This window comes from Doryrhamphus excisus, linkage group LG10 (assembly GCF_037039965.1).
Source record: "Doryrhamphus excisus strain RoL-2023G ecotype Guam linkage group LG10, RoL_Dexc_Guam_v1.1, whole genome shotgun sequence".
Classification (NCBI taxonomy): domain Eukaryota; kingdom Metazoa; phylum Chordata; class Actinopteri; order Syngnathiformes; family Syngnathidae; genus Doryrhamphus; species Doryrhamphus excisus.
Genome location: NC_136366.1, coordinates 3,272,501 through 3,293,200, shown reverse-complemented (window position 1 = coordinate 3,293,200; position 20,700 = coordinate 3,272,501). Strand labels below are relative to the sequence as shown.

The following is a 20,700-nucleotide window of genomic DNA, read 5'->3' as shown; positions in this document are numbered from 1 at the left end:
TTCGTGAACCCACCCACTGATGATGCGCTTTGTTTTGTTTTATTTCCTCACTTTTTCAAGTTTTGACACACGGAAGTTTCGGCTAAAACATCTCATTGTTAGCTTTTGTTTCATCCCTCTGAGCGCTTTATTTGGTAGCCATGAGATCCCAATACAAGAACATGAATCAGAAATCACTCCACACTCTTTTTATTGGTTCTACCATATCTTACTTATTGTGTGGAAAAGCAATCTAAATGTACTGCAAAAAAAGGTCAGTAAGGATAATTCATAATGCCGCCTACAGAGAACTGTAGGGCATTGGATGCTCATATCACCTTGTACTTCGGTACGTGACAAAAACAAAAAAAACTATTTTCATTAAAAATTTAAAAAGAATTTTTAAATAAAAAAAAAAATTAAAAACATTTTTTAATTATTAAAAAATAAATAAACCTTAAATAAATAATATAAAAAAATATTTAATATAAAATGTAAAATAAAAACTTATATTAGAAAGCAGGAAGTGAACAAATGTAACATAAAAAACATGACATAAAAAAAGAAAAATATAATAAAAAAAACAAAAATTAAAAAACTTAAAAAAGATTAAAAATAAAAAATAATAATAAAAAATAAAAACCTTAAAAAAATAATAGAAAATAAAAACTTAATATAATATTAAAATAATAAAAATAATATTAGAAAGCAGGAAGTGAACAAATGTAACAGTCACTGATTGTAAAAGTACCAGATGGTAGGGCGAAGCAAAGCTTATTAAATCCTACCCCTCACATTTGTTCACTTCCTGCTTTCCTAATATAGTTTAAGTTTTTTTTTTTTATTTAATTAAATTTTTCGTAGTACGAGGTGATATGAGCATCCAATGACATAATGGGTACCATAGTAACGGTCAATATAGTGATATGTATAGCACATATACTATTATTCATTCTCCGCCACTGAATCCCTGATCCACATGTTTATCACATCCAGAATGGACTACTGCAACAGTATTCTTCACGGTACAACATCCAAAACCCTCAAAAAAATGCAATATATTCAGAACTCAGCTCCACCCGCTCCCGTGAACACATTACCCCGGTCCTTAAAAACCTCCACCGGCTTCCCGTCCCTCCAACGTATCCATTTCAAAGTCCTTCTCATCACCTACATAGTTCTCCACGATCTGACCCCTCCATACCTCACAGTCCCCTTCGGTCCTCAGACTCCAACCTCCTGGCACTCCCCTGTAAGACCAAGCTCCGAACCTGGGGAGCCTTCTCCGTCGCTGCCCCCTACTATTATTATTAACAACAGATATGACTACGGAGATCCAGATTGGAGGACACGCATGGAGGACAAGCATGTAGAAGTTGGTGAAGTGAGTGATTGTGGCTACTGAGCACGTGCGGCAGGATGGTGGTGGTCATGCAAAGCCACTCATCAAGTACGGAAGCATCCAGCAAGGCCGTGTTAAGTGGATCTCAGCTCTTACTGGTCCCCAGAGTCCCGCTGCTCGGATGGATGTCGGCCCAGTTCTCTATTAGGTGCCGATTGCTTTGACTCGCCGGGTCGACTGCCACGGTGGTGGAGCGGAACATGGGCCCGGAACCCGGAGCGCTATGTGGAGGGGGGGGAGAGAGAGAAAGAGAGAGGATGAGGAGGATGAAGAAGAATCAAATTGGTCACGGTTGGCTCTCTCTGGCTGCCTGCCAGCAGCACGACGCCATTGTTGCCACTCAGAATGTCAGCGACGAGCGACTTTCTCTGCTTCCTGATTGGCCAGAATCATCCTACACCCACGCATAGATAACCGCCGCTTGTGTTGTTATGATGTACAGCACATGTTTGGGTTCGATGCCGTGTTTGCAAAACGTTTCCACGCTTTAGTCCTGCTGCACCAGCTGAGGTCGGTAGACACCACAGCAACGTTTTTCGAATTTGATCTTAGAACTTTCCATATATAATTCATTCATTTATTAATTTTCTACTGTTTATCCGCTTATTAAGGGTCACGGGGGATGCTGGAGCCTATCCCAGCTGTCTTCAGGCCAGAGATGGGGTAAACCCTGGACTGGTGGCCAGCCAATCACAGGGCACATATAGACAAACAACCATTCACACTCACATTCATACCTATGGACAATTTGGAGTCGCTAATTAACCTAGCATGTTTTTGGAATGTGGGAGGAAACCGGAGTACCCGGAGAAAACCCACGCATACTTACTATATACTATATACTATATACTATATACTATATACTATATACTATATACTATATACTATATACTATATACTATATACTATATACTATATACTATAAACTATATACTATATACTATATACTATATACTATATACTATATACTATATACTATATACTATATACTAGTATATACGGTCCTCATTCATCGCCATGGTATGTCCCACATCATAAGATGAGCTTACGTTCACCTCCCTACTAGTGTGGAAGTGGCGTTTGAAACACCTGTATCGTCCCCACATCCACACACATTCCATGGATTCCTTTTGGAATTTACATATGGAATATGTTGCCACAACATCGGAAACCTCTTTACCACCTTCAATCACCTACAAGTTTTAACATGATTAGAGCCTTCTATGCATGAAATAACACCCCTATAGTCACCTTTACACTCTTATTAGCCAATATAGTAGACAACTAAAGAGAAAATTCATTCGTAAATTTTCTACTGCTTAGCCTGGTATGTATGAGTATATGTAATAAGCCCCCTTAACACTTCTGCCCCCCCCCATATGTGTATGCTGAGAACCTGCTGTCATAATGGTAATGGTTTTATTTCATTTGAACATGCATCAGATTACAATTGAATGCAAATTCACAGTTCCACAAGTCCAAAAGGAGTAGGAAGAAGCAAAGCTTATTAAATCCTACCCCTCCATCTGGTACTTTTACAATCAGTAACTGTTACATTTGTTCACTTCCTGCTTTCTAATATAATTTAAGTTTTTATTTTATATTTTATATTATATATTTATTTTATTTGCATTTGTTCACTTCCTGCTTTCTAATATAATTTAAGTTTTTATTTTATATTTTATATTATATATTTATTTAAGGTTTATTTATTTTTTAATAATTAAAAAAATTGGGTTTTTTTTATTTTTTTTTATTAAAAAAATATTTTTAAATTTTTAATGAATTTTTTTTGTTTGTTTTTGTCACGTACCAAAGTACAAGGTGATATGAGCATCCAATGCCATAATGGGTACCATAGTAAGTGTCAATATAGTGATATATATAGCACATCATGAAATTTATTTTATTAATTAATTTTAATTAATTAAGTTTATTTAATTTTTATGAATTATTTTATTAGCGCGCAGACCTCACTCAATTCCACCCAAGCGGCATAGAAAATGGATGGATGGTTCTGTTTGTAACAGCGCATCGAATCCATGACCCGTGTAGCATTCTTTAGCATGGCATCATCTTTATAGCTAATCATGGTTGTGAGAGTTGGGCGTGGCCAATGTAAGTAGGCGTGTCGCCTCATTTTTTATGATTTTTATTTTACTTTCATGGCGATGTATTTCCATGAAAATACATGCAGGCCACACAGCTAAGAGACCAGAGTTCGATTTCACCCTCGGGCATCTCTGTGTGGAGTTTGCATGTTCTCCTTATTCAGCTCCATATTATTAACTCACCAACCGCCTTCTTGTTTCTCCTCATGCTGCTGATGAAGCCTCCTCAGCAGCCTCTCCTCCTTCCTCTCCTCCCTGCGCCTCCTCTGTCTCCTGCAGGCCAGTGCTCGGTAAAATTCCCGCTGCTTCAGCTCCTTCAGGCGCTACGGAGACATGGTCACCCACACCATGACGTCATTACCACAAAATAAGGAAGGCCGTGTGTGTGTGTGTGTGTGTGTGTGTGTGTGTGTGTGGTTGTCTATCAGCAGGAAAGCTTATCCACTTTCTGTGTGTGTGTGTGTGTGTGTGTGTGTGTGTGTGAGCTTTAGTCCAGCTTAATTCCAGAACTGAGCGGTCTGCACACCAGAGATAGTGACGCACTCACAAATAATAATACAACAATAAAATAGTGGCGCTTCATATCGCAGACAAACAGATAAACACAAAGACCAGTCAGAGACAAACACTGATGGACGAGGAGGACAACACAACTTTTTACAAAGTGTGTGTGTGTGTGTGTGTGTGTGTGACTCCGGGAAGGTCATGCGCTCACCTGCTTGTGGTGATGGTCGTAGGAGTTGATGTGGTTGTCGTACTGTTGGTGTCGGACATATTGTTTGTCGCACAGCGCGCAGTACAAACTGGAGTCTCCTTCCTCCTGCACATACAAACATCAACACATTTGTTGTCGTCTGTCTCCATGATGATCAATCATGTATCAATAATGGTAATGGTTTTATTTCATTTGATCATGCATCAGATTACAATTGAATGCATCCCATAATCAGTTCACAGTTCCACATGTCCGAAAGGAGTAGGAAGAAGCAAAGCTTATTAAATCCTACCCCTCCATCTGGTACTTTTATAATCAGTAACTGTTACATTTGTTCACTTCCTGCTTTCCTAATATAGTTTAAGTTTTTATTTATTTATTTAATGTTATTTTTGGTCACGTACCAAAGTAGGAGGTGATATGAGCATCCAATGCCATAATGGGTACCATAGTAAGTGTCAATATAGTGATATATATAGCACATCATGACTGGTTCAAGACTCTTCATCCTTGTACTTAGCAAATTTATTTTATTTATTAATTCATTAATTCATTTTAGTAAGTTTTAGTAATTTTTTTAAAGTTAAAGTTTATTTTTTTTTATTATTAATGCGTACCATAGTAACTGTCAATGTATTAATATCATGACTGGTTCAAGACTCTTCATCCTTGTATTTATTAATTTTTTTCATTTATTAATTTATTTTATTAATTTTTATTATTTTTTTTTAAGTTACAAATTTTTTTTTTAATTCTTTTTATTTTTTGTCACATCAAGTCCGAGGTGATATGACCATACAATGACATAATGGGTACCATAGTAAGTGTCAATATAGTGACTCTTCATCCTTGTATTTAGCAAATTTTTTTAATTTTATAAATTTTTATTAATTTTTTTTAAGTTACAAATTTTTTTTTTTAATTTTTTTATTTTTGTCACATCAAGTCCAAGGTGATATGACCATCCAATGCCATAATGGGTACCATTCAATATAGTGACTCTTTATCCTTGTATTTAGCAAATTTATCTTATTTATTAATTCATTAAATTAATTTTTAGTAATTTTTTTAAAGTTTTAAAAATATATTTTAATTTTTTTTATTAATGCGTACCATCGTAACTGTCAATATAGTAATATCATGACTGGTTCAAGACTCTTCATCCTTGTATTTAGTAATTTTTTTAATTTTTATTAATTTTTATACATTTTTTTCAAGTTACAAAATTTTTTTAAATTTTTTTTTATTTTTTTCACATCAAGTCCGAGGTGATATGAGCATCCAATGCCATAATGGGTACCATAGTAAGTGTCAATATAGTGATATATATAGCACATCATGACTGGTTCAAGACTCTTCATCCTTGTATTTAGCAAACATCAACTGCTTGTATTGTTTCTTGAATTGGCTCATCATTGTGCATTGTTTGATTTCCTTACTCAATCCATTCCGTAGTTTGATTCCACATACTGAAATGCTATGGCTACATAATCAATTATGTATCAATGATCAATTTTGTATCAATGATATATTCAAAAGTAGCAAAAAAAACATCAACATATGCAAGAAGCATCATGTCCCGACAGATGGGCAGTTCCAGTGGCAGATTACTATCACTGTCCTGCTACACTGATAGAAAGAGCAGATCATTCCTCCCCCACACTATGCTGGGGGGGGGGGAGGATTTTTTTTTACCGTATTATGCATCTGTTCTGCATTTATTGAGTCGATCTTTACGGTGACATGAACGATCTCAAACATGTTTACAGACGGGGAGGTCATGACAACAAAGTAACAATGTTACAAACACACATGTTGTGTGAGTGTGTGCGCCATCTGCTACTATTTCTCTCTCACACACACACACACACACACACACACACACACACACACACACACACACACACACATACACACACCCCACGCACACACAACACCGTATCCTCAGCGACATATTTTCAATAAATATCAAGTTCTCCATAGTGTAGTTCATGTTTACACCCCCCCCCCCAAAAAAAAACACACACAGTGTGCTCACTAGTAAACGTACAAGGTGAAGTATGTGTTTGTGCTAAATGTCTCTTAAAAAGCAGAAAGGGTCATTAGGAGACGGAAAGGGGGAGGGGCCAAAGACAGATAACGAGCAGGCGTGACAGGGCATAGATGAAGACAAACAACAGAATGGCGGCGCCATTACAGAGCGAGCCGTCCAGATTGTGACGACCCCCGGCCGACATAATTATATTCACTGAGAAGTTATGTTGCATTATTCTATTAGCGTAAGAAAGATTTCCATTTGCATGATTAAATTAAAGGCTTTATGTCCTAAAAACACGCTCCGATTTAAATACGCCGCAGTTTAAAAGCTTTTATTTAACATGGTCGATTTTCTACCAAGGTGATTGGTCGGTCGGCGGGTCTTATTGTACACTTTAATCCTGAAGGGGATCATTTCTTGTCATGCATTAATACTCCAAGTATGAAGACAGATATGGACATTGACGGTTATTCGTCGGCTCATGAATATCAATAACCGATGCCGAACTCGGAAAAGGCAAAGCGAACAGGTTTTCCAAAAAAAAAAATTCATGAATTTTTTCATGCAATTTTCATGAGCGCACCCACGCCTCCATCCCTCCCACTGCCGCAAGGAGAGAAGATGTGACGTTAACACAACCAAGTGTAATCTTAACCAATCAAATGAATGCCACTCAGGGCCCACTGGACTGTGCATCAGAAACCACAATGCGCGTCACGCACCACGTACACCACATCATGGGACACGTAACTGTTCCTGGCAGTTACATTAAACACAGCAGCAGGCTAATCCAGCCATCTTGATTGTTTTCCACCAGCATTCCTGATCCGCATCGCCAAATAGGAGAACCTTTGTTGGTATATTCGGTACCTCGTCCTCATTTTCTTTGCAGAAAGTGAAAATAAAAATAAAAATAAAAATAAAAATAAAAATAAAAATAAAAATAAAAATAAAAATAAAAATAAAAATAAAAATAAAAATAAAAATAAAATTAAAATTAAAATTAAAATTAAAATTAAAATTAAAATTAAAATTAAAATTAAAATTAAAATTAAAATTAAAATTAAAATTAAAATTAAAATTACAATTAAAAAATAAAGTATTCTCCTGCCAGATTTTAACAACTAACGTTATAATATTATGTTATTAATTATTAGTTGTGAGCTGCACGGTGGTCGAGTGGTTAGCGTGCAGACCTCACAGCTAGGAGACCCGAGTTCAATTCCACCTTCGGCCATCTCTGTGTGGAGTTTGCATGTTCTCTCCGTGGTTTTCTCCGGGTACTCTGGTTTCCTCCCACATTCCAAAAACATGCTAGGTTAATTAGCGACTCCAAATTATCCACAGGTATGAATGTGAGTTTGAATGGTTGTTTGTCTATATGTGCCCTGTGATTGGCTGGCCACCAATCCAGGGTGTACCCCGCCTCTCAAACGGACTAGAAGAGTACAGCAAAGTCAAAGAAGTGCTGAGTCAATCCTTGTCAACTTTTCATTCTTGCCGACTTGGAAGGAAAACTGAATTGTTTTCCATTCCAAAGTGACCTGAAATCCGACCGCCGACATTCACACTGTTACTGATGTCTCAACCTTCTGTAATCATCCGACTGGTTGATGATCTCCGCTAGCGCTTTCCTTGTCTTGTCTGATCTTCCCCTGAAAACAAAAACATCTGACAGAAGTCATTACTGGGAATATTTGCAGCCAATTACCTGCTTTTTGACTCAACCGGCTTCCATTTCGCTCAACTCTTCAAATGTATCGGAAAGTCAATGAAACAAAGCTGACGGCTGCAACTAATTTGATTTTTGATGTCTCGGCGGTCTGGATGAATCCAGAGCGCATGTGTGGACTTTGTGAAGTGAAACAAATGACTCCTTCACTGACACGTCTTCTTTTTCCTTTTACCCCCGCGGGGTTACCGTCTTTCTTTCTGCTAGCTTGTACTTTCTTCACTTTAATGACAACGTGCTGCCAGGATGTCTTTTTTTTCCCCATCCAATCTTAATCTTGAACACGGAACCGTATGCCTCGGTAATCTCTATTCTGGCACGTATTGCACATGTAAGCCTGATTTAGTATTTAGATTCTTTCAGTCGGGGGTTTGGTTTTCCCAATAAATCTTGTTTAAATATTCACCAACATCCACAGGATACTTCATTTAGGAAGTACTAAAGGACAATGTTTGACTTTATTCAACAGAATGACATATTGTAAAGCAGGGGTCTCAAACACGCGGCCCGTGGGCCAAATGTGGCCCGCAGGACACTAGTTTGAGGCCCCCGCCTTGATATGAAAGTTTAATGTTAGTTTGATATGGATGCTGTATGGTATCATGTACCCAGAAAAAATTATTACTTTTGATTAATGTTCATGTTCAAGATTAAATAACTGTTAGTAGTTATCCTCCCTATCCGTGTGGAAGTGGTAAGTTTTGGGCTATTTAAGTTTAAAGGAAATAACTTGAAGGCTACCGTTTAGGTCGCTAGCTCTCTAGTTTGCGAGTTAGCATGTGTCTCAAGACCCTGCAGTTGCGCAATATGTTGTAAATAAAAAGAGTATAAATGTGACTATAGTCGTGTTTTGTCATGTCTACAGGGCTCTAATAATGCTTTGTTAATTTTAATCTGAAAAAAATAATTTGTCTACCCACTAACTATATGTGGTTTCTTAAGTTTTTATTATTTGCCGTTTTATTATTATTATAATATTTATTTATTACTGATTGATTTTCTGTATTTTTGATTTGTTTATTTATTTTTCATCTTATTTTGTGCAGAAAAATAAAAATTAAGATATTTGAGAACAGTGGAATGTTTTATCAGAGCTTTTATTGTCGAAAATCAGAACCAACGCAAAGTTTATTAATTTTTCTGTTTTTAATAAATGCATATATATATTTTTTTTGGAAAACCTGATGCGGCCCAGCCTTGCCCAGACCCTAGCTCCAGTGGCCCCCAGGTAAATTGAGTTTTAGACCCCTGCTGTAAAGTATTTTTATCTTATATTTAGCCAGATGATATTCAGTGTTCCATATCTATTCATTGATATATTTAATGAGTTAGAAATGAGGTGAATTAGCTAAAGCTGGCTAAGGACAATGTAGAAGGTTTAAGATCCGAGTTTCAGCAGCTTGATCCGTTAATGACGTGTTGAAGTAATTACAGAGCTTTACTTGACTTTATGAAGTCCTTCATTTAGGAGGATTACACAAAACCTCCTGAATGAGACGTCCATGAGACTTTACAGCGGCCCGAGTTCTTCCATTGGCTCCACCAGCTGGTTTTCAGTTTGACTTTCTTTTATGAATCGAATATAAATTATCCAATCCAATCCAATCCACTTTATTTACATAGCACATTTTATAAACAGACTTTCCAAAGTGCTGCACAGACTAGTAAAATAAAAAGTAAAAATAAAATACAATAAATAAAATTATTATTATTATTATTATTAATATACCTCATCCCACCCAACCACCTCATTCAACCACCTCATCCCACCCCCTCTTCCACCCCCTCATCCCACCCATCCACCTCACCCCACCCCTCATCCAACCCCCTCACTATATTATTAATATGAATATTAATAGTGCGCTAATATGAATATGAATATGAATATGAATATGAATATGAACATGAACATGAACATGAACATGAACATGAACATGAACATGAATATGAATATGAATATGAATATGAATATGAATATGAATACGAATACGAATATGAATACGAATATGAATACGAATATGAATACGAATATGAATATTATTATTAGCGGGATACTATGAATGTGAATGTGAATGTGAATGTGAATGTGAATGTGAATGTGAATGTGAATGTGAATGTGAATATGAATATGAATATGAATAATATTATTAGCGGGATACTATGAATATGAATATGAATATGAATACGAATACGAATATGAATACGAATACGAATACGAATACGAATACGAATACGAATATGAATATGAATATGAATATGAATATGAATATGAATATGGATATGGATATGAATATGGATATGAATATGGATATGAATATGGATATGAATATGGATATGAATATGAATATGGATGGTATTGTTTGTGGGATAATATGAATATGAATATGATTATTATTATTAGCGGGGTAATATGAATATGAGTATGAATATGAATATGAATAATATTATTAGCGGGATACTATGAATATGAATATGGATAATATTATTAGTGGGATAATGTGAATATGAATATGATTATTATTATTAGCGGGATAATATGAATATGAACATGAACATGAACATGAACATGAACATGAACATGAACATGAACATGAACATGAACATGAATATGAATATGAATACGAATACGAATACGAATACGAATACGAATATGAATATGAATATGAATATGAATATAAATATGAATATGAATATTATTATTATTAGCGGGATACTATGAATATGAATGTGAATATGAATATGAATATGAACATGAATAATATTACTAGCGGGATACTATGAATATGAATATGAATATGAATGTGAATATGAATATGAATATGAACATGAATAATATTACTAGCGGGATACTATGAATATGAATATGGATACGAATATGAATATGAATATGAATATGAATATGAATATGAATATGAATATGAATATGAATATGAATGTGAATATGAATATGAATATGAATATGAATATGAATATGAATATGAATATGAATATGGATATGAATATGGATATGAATATGGATATGAATATGGATATGAATATGGATATGAATATGGATATGGATGGTATTGTTTGTGGGATAATATGAATATGAATATGATTATTATTATTAGCGGGGTAATATGAATATGAGTATGAATATGAATAATATTATTAGCGGGATACTATGAATATGAATATGGATAATATTATTAGTGGGATAATGTGAATATGAATATAATTATTATTATTAGCGGGATAATATGAATATGAACATGAACATGAACATGAACATGAACATGAACATGAACATGAACATGAACATGAACATGAATACGAATACGAATACGAATACGAATACGAATACGAATATGAATATGAATATGAATATGAATATGAATATGAATATTATTATTATTATTATTATTAGCGGGATACTATGAATATGAATGTGAATGTGAATGTGAATGTGAATGTGAATGTGAATGTGAATATGAATATGAATATGAACATGAATAATATTACTAGCGGGATACTATGAATATGAATATGAATATGGATACGAATATGAATATGAATATGAATATGAATATGAATATGAATATGAATATGAATATGAATATGAATATGAATATGAATATGAATATGAATATGAATATGAATATGAATATGAATATGGATATGAATGTGAATATGAATATGGATGGTATTGTTTGTGGGATAATATGAATATGAATATGATTATTATTAGCGGGGTAATTTGAATATGAGTATGAATATGAATAATATTATTAGCGGGATACTATGAATATGAATATGGATAATATTATTAGTGGGATAATGTGAATATGAATATGATTATTATTATTAGCGGGATAATATGAATATGAATATGAATATGAATATGAATATGAATATGAATATGAATATGAATATGAATATGAATATGAATATGAATATGAATATGAATATGAATATGAGTGTGAGTGTGAATGGTTGTTTGTATATATGTACTTTGTGATTGGCTGGCCACCAGTCCAGGGTGTACCCCGCCTCTCGCCCGCCCATCTGGGATAGGCTCCAGCACCCCTGCGACCCTCGTGATGAAAAGCGGTAGAAAATGAATGAATGAATGAATGAATATTATTAGCCTTAATGTTAAGGCTAATAATGCCAGTAGATGATATAAAATAATAAATATTCTATCAATCCTGGGCGTCTCTCCCTCATCCAATACTAAATGGTAATGTTAATGGTTTTATTCCATTCAACATAGAAAACGCAGTACAATGATAACAGGCACGTGATGTAAAAAACAGGAATGGAGCGTCGAGCAGGAAGGACTGAGTCAACCTTGGCGAGCATATGGCGAGCAAAGCTGTCCATGCTCCCGCCACGGGGGAGTGGACACGCGCCCTCCCCGCAGGAAATCTGTCCGCATGCCAAACTTGTAGCGTAACCGAGGATGAGATTACGGCATTATGTCCAGCACACTTTCATCACCACGTTGTAGAATACGTGCTAGATAGATTAGAATTAGCGTTTCTGTATTAGCATCACGTGCACGGAGCGCGGCGATGGCGTCTGATGGTGTTTGTCGTCTGAATCAACGATGGCCGACTGCTCAGTACAACTCTAGCATAACGCAAGCTTTTTTTCTACGGTATTCGATCAGAAAGACGTGTATTCAATTTGCTCGAACCGGTACCGTATCGCCCTCGGGGATCAATAAAGTATCGGGATTGTGATTAAAGTTGATCTTAACCATCGAGTCTACGCTTTTCCTTGAGGTCTCACTTGAAGACCAGCGGGGCGGTAAACTTTATCCTACTGCTTCCTGTCACGCTTCTGAATGTTTGATGAGATCTGACCGTCTGGCCGATGAGAATGCGATTATGCCAAATGGAGCATGACCTCATTTTGCGCTTTGACGGACCTTTGGCGGGAATCAAACCATGAGCCTCCCAGTGAGGGGACATTAACACCGTGTCATCCCACCTTGTGATATCATTCGCTTTTCATCAAAAAGTTGGCTTCAATATTGCACAAAACAAGCTAGTCTGTTTACTTTGTACTGCAGGGGTCTCAAACACGCGGATCAGGAACGCTGGTGGAAAACAATCAAGATGCCTGGATTAGCCTGCTGCTGTGTTTAATGTAACTGCCAGGAACAGTTACGTGTCCCAAAAAAGTGGTGTACGTGGTGCGTGACGCGCATTGTGGTTTCTGATGCACAGTCCAGTGGGCCCTGCGCACTTAGTAAAGGCGATGAGTGGAATTCATTTGATTGGTTAAGATTACACTTGGCTGTGTTAACGTCATATCTTCTCTCCTTGCGCCAGTGGGAGGCATGGAGGCGTGGGTGCGCTCATGAAAATTGCAAAGTGCACCGGTCACACCCTATTGGGCGCAGGGCGCGGCGCAGTTTATGGAATCCACATTAGCGACTCCAAATTGTCCATAAGTATGAATGTGAGTGTGAATGGTTGTTTGTCTATATGTGCCCTGTGATTGGCTGGCGGCCAGTCCGGGGTGTGCCCCGTCTCTTGCCCGGGGACAGCTGGGATGGGCTCCAGCACCCCCCCGCGAAAAAAGCAGTAGAGCAGGGGTCTCAAACACGCGGCCCACGGGCCAAATGTGGCCCGCAGGACACTAGTTTGAGGCCCCCGCCTTGATATGAAAGTTTAACGTTAGTGCGGCCCACGCAAGTTTGATATGGATGCTGTATGGTATCATGTACCCAGAAAAAATGATTACATTTGATTAATGTTCATGTTAAAGGTTAAATAACTGTTAATAGTTATCCTCCCTATCTGTGTGGAAGTGGTAAGTTTTTGGCTTTTTTTAAGTTTAAAGGAAATAACTTGAAGGCTACCGTTTAGGTCGCTAGATTTCTAGTTTGCGAGTTAGCATGTGTCTCAAGACAAATCTGAAAAAAATAATTTGTCTACCCACCAACTATATGTGGTTTCTTAAGTTTTTATTATTGGCTGTTTTATTATTATTATTATTATATTTATTTATTACTGGTTGATTGATTTTCTTTATTCTTGATTGGTTTATTTTTCATCTTATTTTGTGCAGAAAAATAAAAATTAAGATATTTGAGAACAGTGGAATGTTTTATCAGAGCTTTTATTGTAGAAAATTGGAACCAAAGCACTGAAAAAGTTTGTATATTTATATTATTATTATATTATATATATTTATATATTTTATTTATATATAAGTTTGTATGTTTTTAATAAATGCGTTTTTTTTGTTTATTTTTTGGAAAACCTGATGTGGCCCAGTCTCACCCAGACCCTAGCTCCAGTGGCCCCCAAGTAAATTGAGTTTGAGACCCCTGTTGTACAGTACACCTTTTATTCAGTGGGACTACTAGATAACCCACCATGGGGCCAAGGAAAAGTGTCATTTCCAGTAATTTGACAAAGAAAGTCACACATCAAAAATTGCACCCCCAACCCCCACCAGTTGGTGTTAGCGCTTGAAATGTTCCCGCTAGCTAACGCCAGCTGTCTTCTGACTTTGACACGTGGATTGTAAATACGTCCTGAACTCGGACACCGTCTTTGCTTTTCATCAGCAGATGCGGCATTAAACGTCTCCACACTTTCACTCTCTTCCTCTCACGTCGTTAGCACACCGGCCCTTTAATGAGTGACGAGACGGCCATATTGACATGAATATTGCATCGATTCCCAGTGGACTGGACACGTACACTCGCTGGTCTGATTCCATGAATAAACATGACTACACACACACAAGAATAAACATGAAATATCAAGATGTCCGATATGATGATATCACGCTAGCGCTAGCTAGCTTAGGATGCACATGGTTTGAGATTCAATTTTTTATTGTAAAAATGCAACATGATGTCTTCATTTCCTGATCTGATACTGTATCTAATCTGATATCACAAGGTAGGAACAATCACTTGGAGTTACATACAACAAAATGAAAAAAAAAAATGGCTGCTCATGAGCTTTCACTTTCATGTTCATAAAAAACAGGAAGCACCAACTCCAACCACATCTGCCTGAGCTTGCCTTGTAGTAAGATATCTAGGAGATATAGCTAACAATTGTAAACAGAGCGAAGTACAGCAATGGACAGGGAAATCCTAGAGAACATCTGGACTACATTGCACGCCCATATAAGGAAGCAAGGCTCCCTGTGATGTCACAGGGAGCCAGTGTTAGAAAAAACTCTCTAAAAGCAAGCGTTCAGCGTCATAAAATTTTTTCTTTAAATTTTGCTTTAATACCAGAATACAAAGTGTATGCATGATTATGATGTGAAATATTGACATGTGACAAAAATAAGCGAGGGAAACACAATATTTGTCTGCAAGCGTGTGTGTGTGTGTGTGTGTGTGTGTGAGTGTGTCATGTTTGCGGTACGATGTGTGTGTATCCAGATGGAGACAAACGGTTGATCTTTCAAGACAACAGCCGTCCAATTACCACACACAAACACGCACACACACACATATCACGTTTGCGGAGCCAACAATCAAAAAAAAAAAAAAAGTTATTTTTCAGCCTCCTACACTCTAACGCTAGAGTGAGAGACGAGCTGGATTTCGGCCCTGCGTGCACCTCCTTCTGACGAAGATAGAGCCAAAACTAAACATCTAATGAAAACAGCTTCACCCACAGAGAGAGTTGAGAAGTTTGTCTAAAAAAATTAGCCATTAATTACGTTTCTACGTGATCGTATGGTTGAGCTACAAAGCTGTGAAAAATCTGTAAATTGTACCTAATCTAGTGACCTATTTTTGAACATTTTCGTTAACAGCGTTGCCATGGTTACACAAATCTTTTCAATGAATAAATACCAACTTAGTCAAGATTGTCACGATTCCGGCGGTGTAACATATGTGGGGGTTATTTTTGCGGTTTTGGCCGCATTATTTGCACAAAAAAATGTCAATTTAATGTCATGGAATAGTAAAATGGGCTGCTTTGCTATGCTGATTGGCAGCTGTCAATCTTCAACCAACTGTCACATGACTGTGCTTGTCATTAAGGAAGATGTAGTCACCCATGCGACTCCAACCGCATATTGAAGATCCACCTCTTTATCACACTCTTGTTTACACAGTTAGCTGGCAAATAAATGGTGCTTTTATTTTGAAGGCCATTTGAAACACGTTTCCTGTCTTCACTCGTCGTGATTGGACACTATAAAATGGTGCTTACATTAAACCGGTGAAGATGCTCAATCCAGCGTGAGTCACACGTAAAAACAACACTAGCATGCTAATCTAAGCTAACCGTGCTAGCTTCCATTCAAACTCCATTTAAACTCCAAAGTTTCGCCGCTGTTTATCGCCATTAACCATGTTTAGTTCAGGAGATTTAGTGTTTATGTTTATGTTTATGTTTATATACATTTATCCTGCTCTGTGTAGCTTCTGCTCAGGTTTATGCTTCTTCTTCTGGTCCCTCGTGTACCAGCACAGCTTCCATCAACATTTAACGCCTTCAGTAGAGAGACTTTATTCCATCCTGACTATCATCCTCCTCCGAGAATGCTGGACTTTATCCTTATTCACACACACACACACACACACACACACACACACACACACACACACACACACTGCTCTGTTTAAGACAGAGTGTAAATCAATGAGTGCAACCACTGCCACCATGCATGATAATGACAAAGACCCGCATGAGTGTGTTCATGTGTGTGTGTGTGTGTGTGTGTGGTCTAATCCTAACCAAGTCCATTAATGTGTGTCAAGTTGTGATAGTGAGTCGTCACTTGAATGTGTATTTGCCCTCACGGTGGACCTGCGTGTGCGTGTGTGTGTATGTGTGTGTGTATGTGTGTGTGTGTCGAGGCTGAGTCAAGATGATGGCAAAGAGATGTTTCTGTGTCTGTGAAAGTGGGTGGTGTGTTTGTGTTCCATCTGGTTTCACTCCATCTACATTTGAAAGCATGAACACATCCTTACTTCTTCTTAGCATTGCTCAAAGGGGGGTTGGGTTGGATGAGGTGGTTGGATGAGGGGGTTGGGTGGGATGAGATAGTTGAATGAAGGGTGAGGTGTGGGATGAGGTGGTTGGATGAGGGGGTTGGATGAGGTGGTTGGATGAGGGGTGGCATGAGGAGGTTGGATGGGATGAGGTGGTTTGATGAGGGGCTGGGATGAGGTGGTTGGCTGGGATGAGGTGGTTGGATGAGGGGGTTGGATGAGGTGGTTGGGTGGGATGAGGTGGTTTGATGAGGGGGTTGAATGAGGTGGTTGGATGAGGTGGTTGGATGAGGGGGTTGGATTAGGTGGTTGGATGAGGGGGTGCGATGAGGTGGTTGGATGAGGGAGTTGGATGAGGTGGTTGGGTGGGGTGAGGTGGTTGGATGAGGGGGTTGGAGGAAGTGGTTGGATGAGGGAGTTGGATGAGGGAGTTGGATGAGGTGGTTGGATGAGGTGGTTGGATGAGGGGGTGGGATGAGGTGGTTGGATGAGGGAGTTGGATGAGGTGGTTGGATGAGGGGGTGGGATGAGGTGGTTGGATGAGGTGGTTGGGTGGGATGAGGTGGTTGGATGAGGGGGTTGGAGGAAGTGGTTGGATGAGGTGGTTTGGTGGGATGAGGTGGTTTGGTGGGATGAGGTGGTTTGATGAGGGGCTGGGATGAGGTGGTTGGCTGGGATGAGGTGGTTGGATGAGGGGGTTGAATGAGGTGGTTGGATGAGGTGGTTGGATGAGGGGGTTGAATGAGGTGGTTGGATGAGGGGGTTGGATGAGGGGGTTGGATGAGGTGGTTGGATGAGGGGGTGCGATGAGGTGGTTGGATGAGGGAGTTGGATGAGGTGGTTGGGTGGGATGAGGTGGTTGGATGAGGGGGTTGGAGGAAGTGGTTGGATGAGGGAGTTGGATGAGGGGGTGCGATGAGGTGGTTGGATGAGGGAGTTGGATGAGGTGGTTGGGTGGGATGAGGTGGTTGGATGAGTTGGTTTGGTGGGATGAGGTGGTTAGATGAAGTGGTTGGATGAGGTGGTTGGATGAGGTGGTTGGGTGGGATGAAGTTGTTGGATGAGGTAGTTTGGTAGGATGAGGTGGTTGGGTGGGATTGGGTGGTTGGATGAGGTGTGGGATGAGTTGGAGGGGTTGGATGAGGTGGTTGGATGAGGGAGTGGGATGAGGTGGTTGGATGAGGTGGTTGGATGAGGGGGTTTCCAGGAGGGTTTCTATCTGAGATTAGAAAAGAGGATTCCATGGATGAAATGAAGCAAGGAACCAAGCGGTCCATGAGTAAAATGTTTAGAGAGGTTGTGCGGCCCATAGTGCATACTCGTATAATAAAGTAGTCATATTATTATGGGATGTGGCGTCAGCCGTGTTCTAATTAACCCCCTCCCAGCTTATGTGCTCCTGCGACACGTACTTAATGCTTTGCAGCAAAGCTTTAGCAATCCTGTGCTGCCATTAGAGCGCTGCACTAACTTCACGCCAGGAAATCCATTTCCTTTCTCCGCACTTATTTAGGCACAGAATTCCAGAGCGGGATAAATGAAGTCCATCTTGGGAATGTCACACTGAAAATGACGCAGTTGGAGAAGAAGCTTATACAGTGGATTCCAGATCATTTTCCCATCTATAAATAAAGCATGTTGTGCCACTAGGAAGAAATCTTAGCGTTCACATTCTATTTGATGCTGTTCTGTCAAAAGCCAGCGTCACCGCCATGTCACATGTTTCAGTCATAAGAACCAATCAGCAGTCGATGCAACGACACACAAGACGAGAGCGACCCGTGCAGATGTTAACACGGTTAAATCACAGCCTCTCACCACCAAATGTTTGGGCTTTATTGACCCCATTTTCATATCATAGAGTTCCAGTAAACACCATCAGTATGCAAACCAGATTAGCATGCAATCATTAGGGTGACCTGATAAACAAACCTGACTTTAAGGACCATCACAATCTCCATGAACTCCATCTAGCCACACATTCATTCATTTTCTACCGCTTATCCTCACGAGGGTCGCGTGGGGTGCTGGAGCCTATCCCAGCTGTCTTGGGGCGAGAGGCGGGGTACACCCCCAGCCAATCCCAGGGCACATATAGACAAACAACCATTCACACTCACATTCATACCTATGGACAATTTGGAGTCGCTAATTAACCTAGCATGTTTTTGGAATGTGGGAGGAAACCGGAGTCATGCAAACAAACAAACAAAAAAATAAAAATTAAAAAAACTAAACAAAAATTAATAAAAATTAATAAAATAAATTAATAAATTAACAAATAAAATAAATTTTCTAAATACAAGAATAAAGAGTCTTGAACCATTGGATGCTCATATCAACTCGTACTTCAGTGCGTGACAAAAAATAAATAAAATTAAAAAATGTTAAAAACTAAAAAACAAATTAATAAAAATTTATCAAATAAATAATTTTTTTTAAATTTAAATTAAATTACAATTTAATTTCAATTTAATTATATTAGGAAAGCAGGAAGTGAACAAATGTAACAGTTACTGCTTGTAACAGTTTTTGAAAAACTAAAAAAAATTAATAAAAATGTATCCAAAAAAATTAGGAAAGCAGGAAGTGAACAAATGTAAGTTACTAACAGTTACTATGGTACTGATTATTACCGATTGTATGGTCATATGACCTCGTACTTCATTACATGACAAAAAATATATACATATTAGGAAAGCAGGAAGTGAACAAATGTAACAGTTACTGATTGTAAAAGTACCAGATGGAGGGGTAGGATTTAATAAGCTTTGCTTCTTCCTACTCCTTTTGGACATGTGGAACTGTGAACTGATTATGGGATGCATTCAATTGTAATCTGATGCATGTTCAAATGAAATTAAACCATTACCATAATAAATGTATTGAGATAGTAACAGATGGAGGGTAGGAGTCCAAATCCTTTGGTTATACACACAGGAATACAGGAAGTGAACAAATGTAACAATAACAGCAGAGGATTTAATAAGGTACATTCATGAACGACTTTTCGATATTTTCGACTAACGAGGTGTGACTTTCAGCCATGAAACGATGATCATTTATTAATGAATTAATTGGTGAGAAACTGTGATAGAGTGATGTAGCGAGGGGTAGCGGGGGGGGGGGGGGGCTGTAAATCTGAGGGAGGGTGTCTCATTCTAACCTCACCTTCACTCATCTATGCATTTTTAAAAGCATCTTTTTGCGGCTGCTGCGGCGGCGGTGGCGCCCCCCGCTCCCCCGCCCCCGCCCCCACCCCCCCCCCAAATCCCTCCACCAGCAAGGCGTCATGTTCAGGACCATAGCATATTAGAAGTGACAAATCTAACGTGCAACCTGACCTCCATCCTTCATGTCTCCCGTCTGCGCTCTCGCCGTAACTAATTTCTCCCCTCACATCTCTTTTTACTCCTCCTTGCTTTCATCACTCATTTCTACCCCCCCCCCCCATAACCCCCCCCCCTCACCCCTTCCCTCCACAACTTCCTCATGTCTTCTCATCCAAGTCTCCCATCTCTCAACTTGGCTCTCTGCTCCAACCTTTGTGCCTTCTTCATATCATTTCACTCTCTCTGAGGGGGGGGGGGGCGTTTAGCTCACACACACACACACACACATAAACACACACAAACACACACACTGAGTGTGTGGGACAGCTGCTAAACTCTGTGTTATTATGTTATTATGATGTTCTGATGTTCTGGCAGGGAAAACTCAAGGAGAAGAATGTGGTGGTAGAAGTAGCCAAG

General features: G+C 38.5%; 1 protein-coding gene across 1 annotated transcript in view; it reads right to left on the bottom strand.

The window, feature by feature from the left end:
• LOC131112558 (uncharacterized) overlaps positions 1-20,700 on the bottom strand; it is a 40,110-nt gene that overhangs the window by 4,878 nt on the left and 14,532 nt on the right. The window contains exons 2-4 of the mRNA XM_058064185.2: positions 4,208-4,312; positions 3,676-3,815; positions 1,478-1,602 (exon numbers count right to left, since the gene is read on the bottom strand). Of these exons, the coding sequence (XP_057920168.2) occupies positions 1,478-1,602; positions 3,676-3,815; positions 4,208-4,312 (370 nt within the window). The remainder of the gene's footprint in view (positions 1-1,477; positions 1,603-3,675; positions 3,816-4,207; positions 4,313-20,700) is intronic.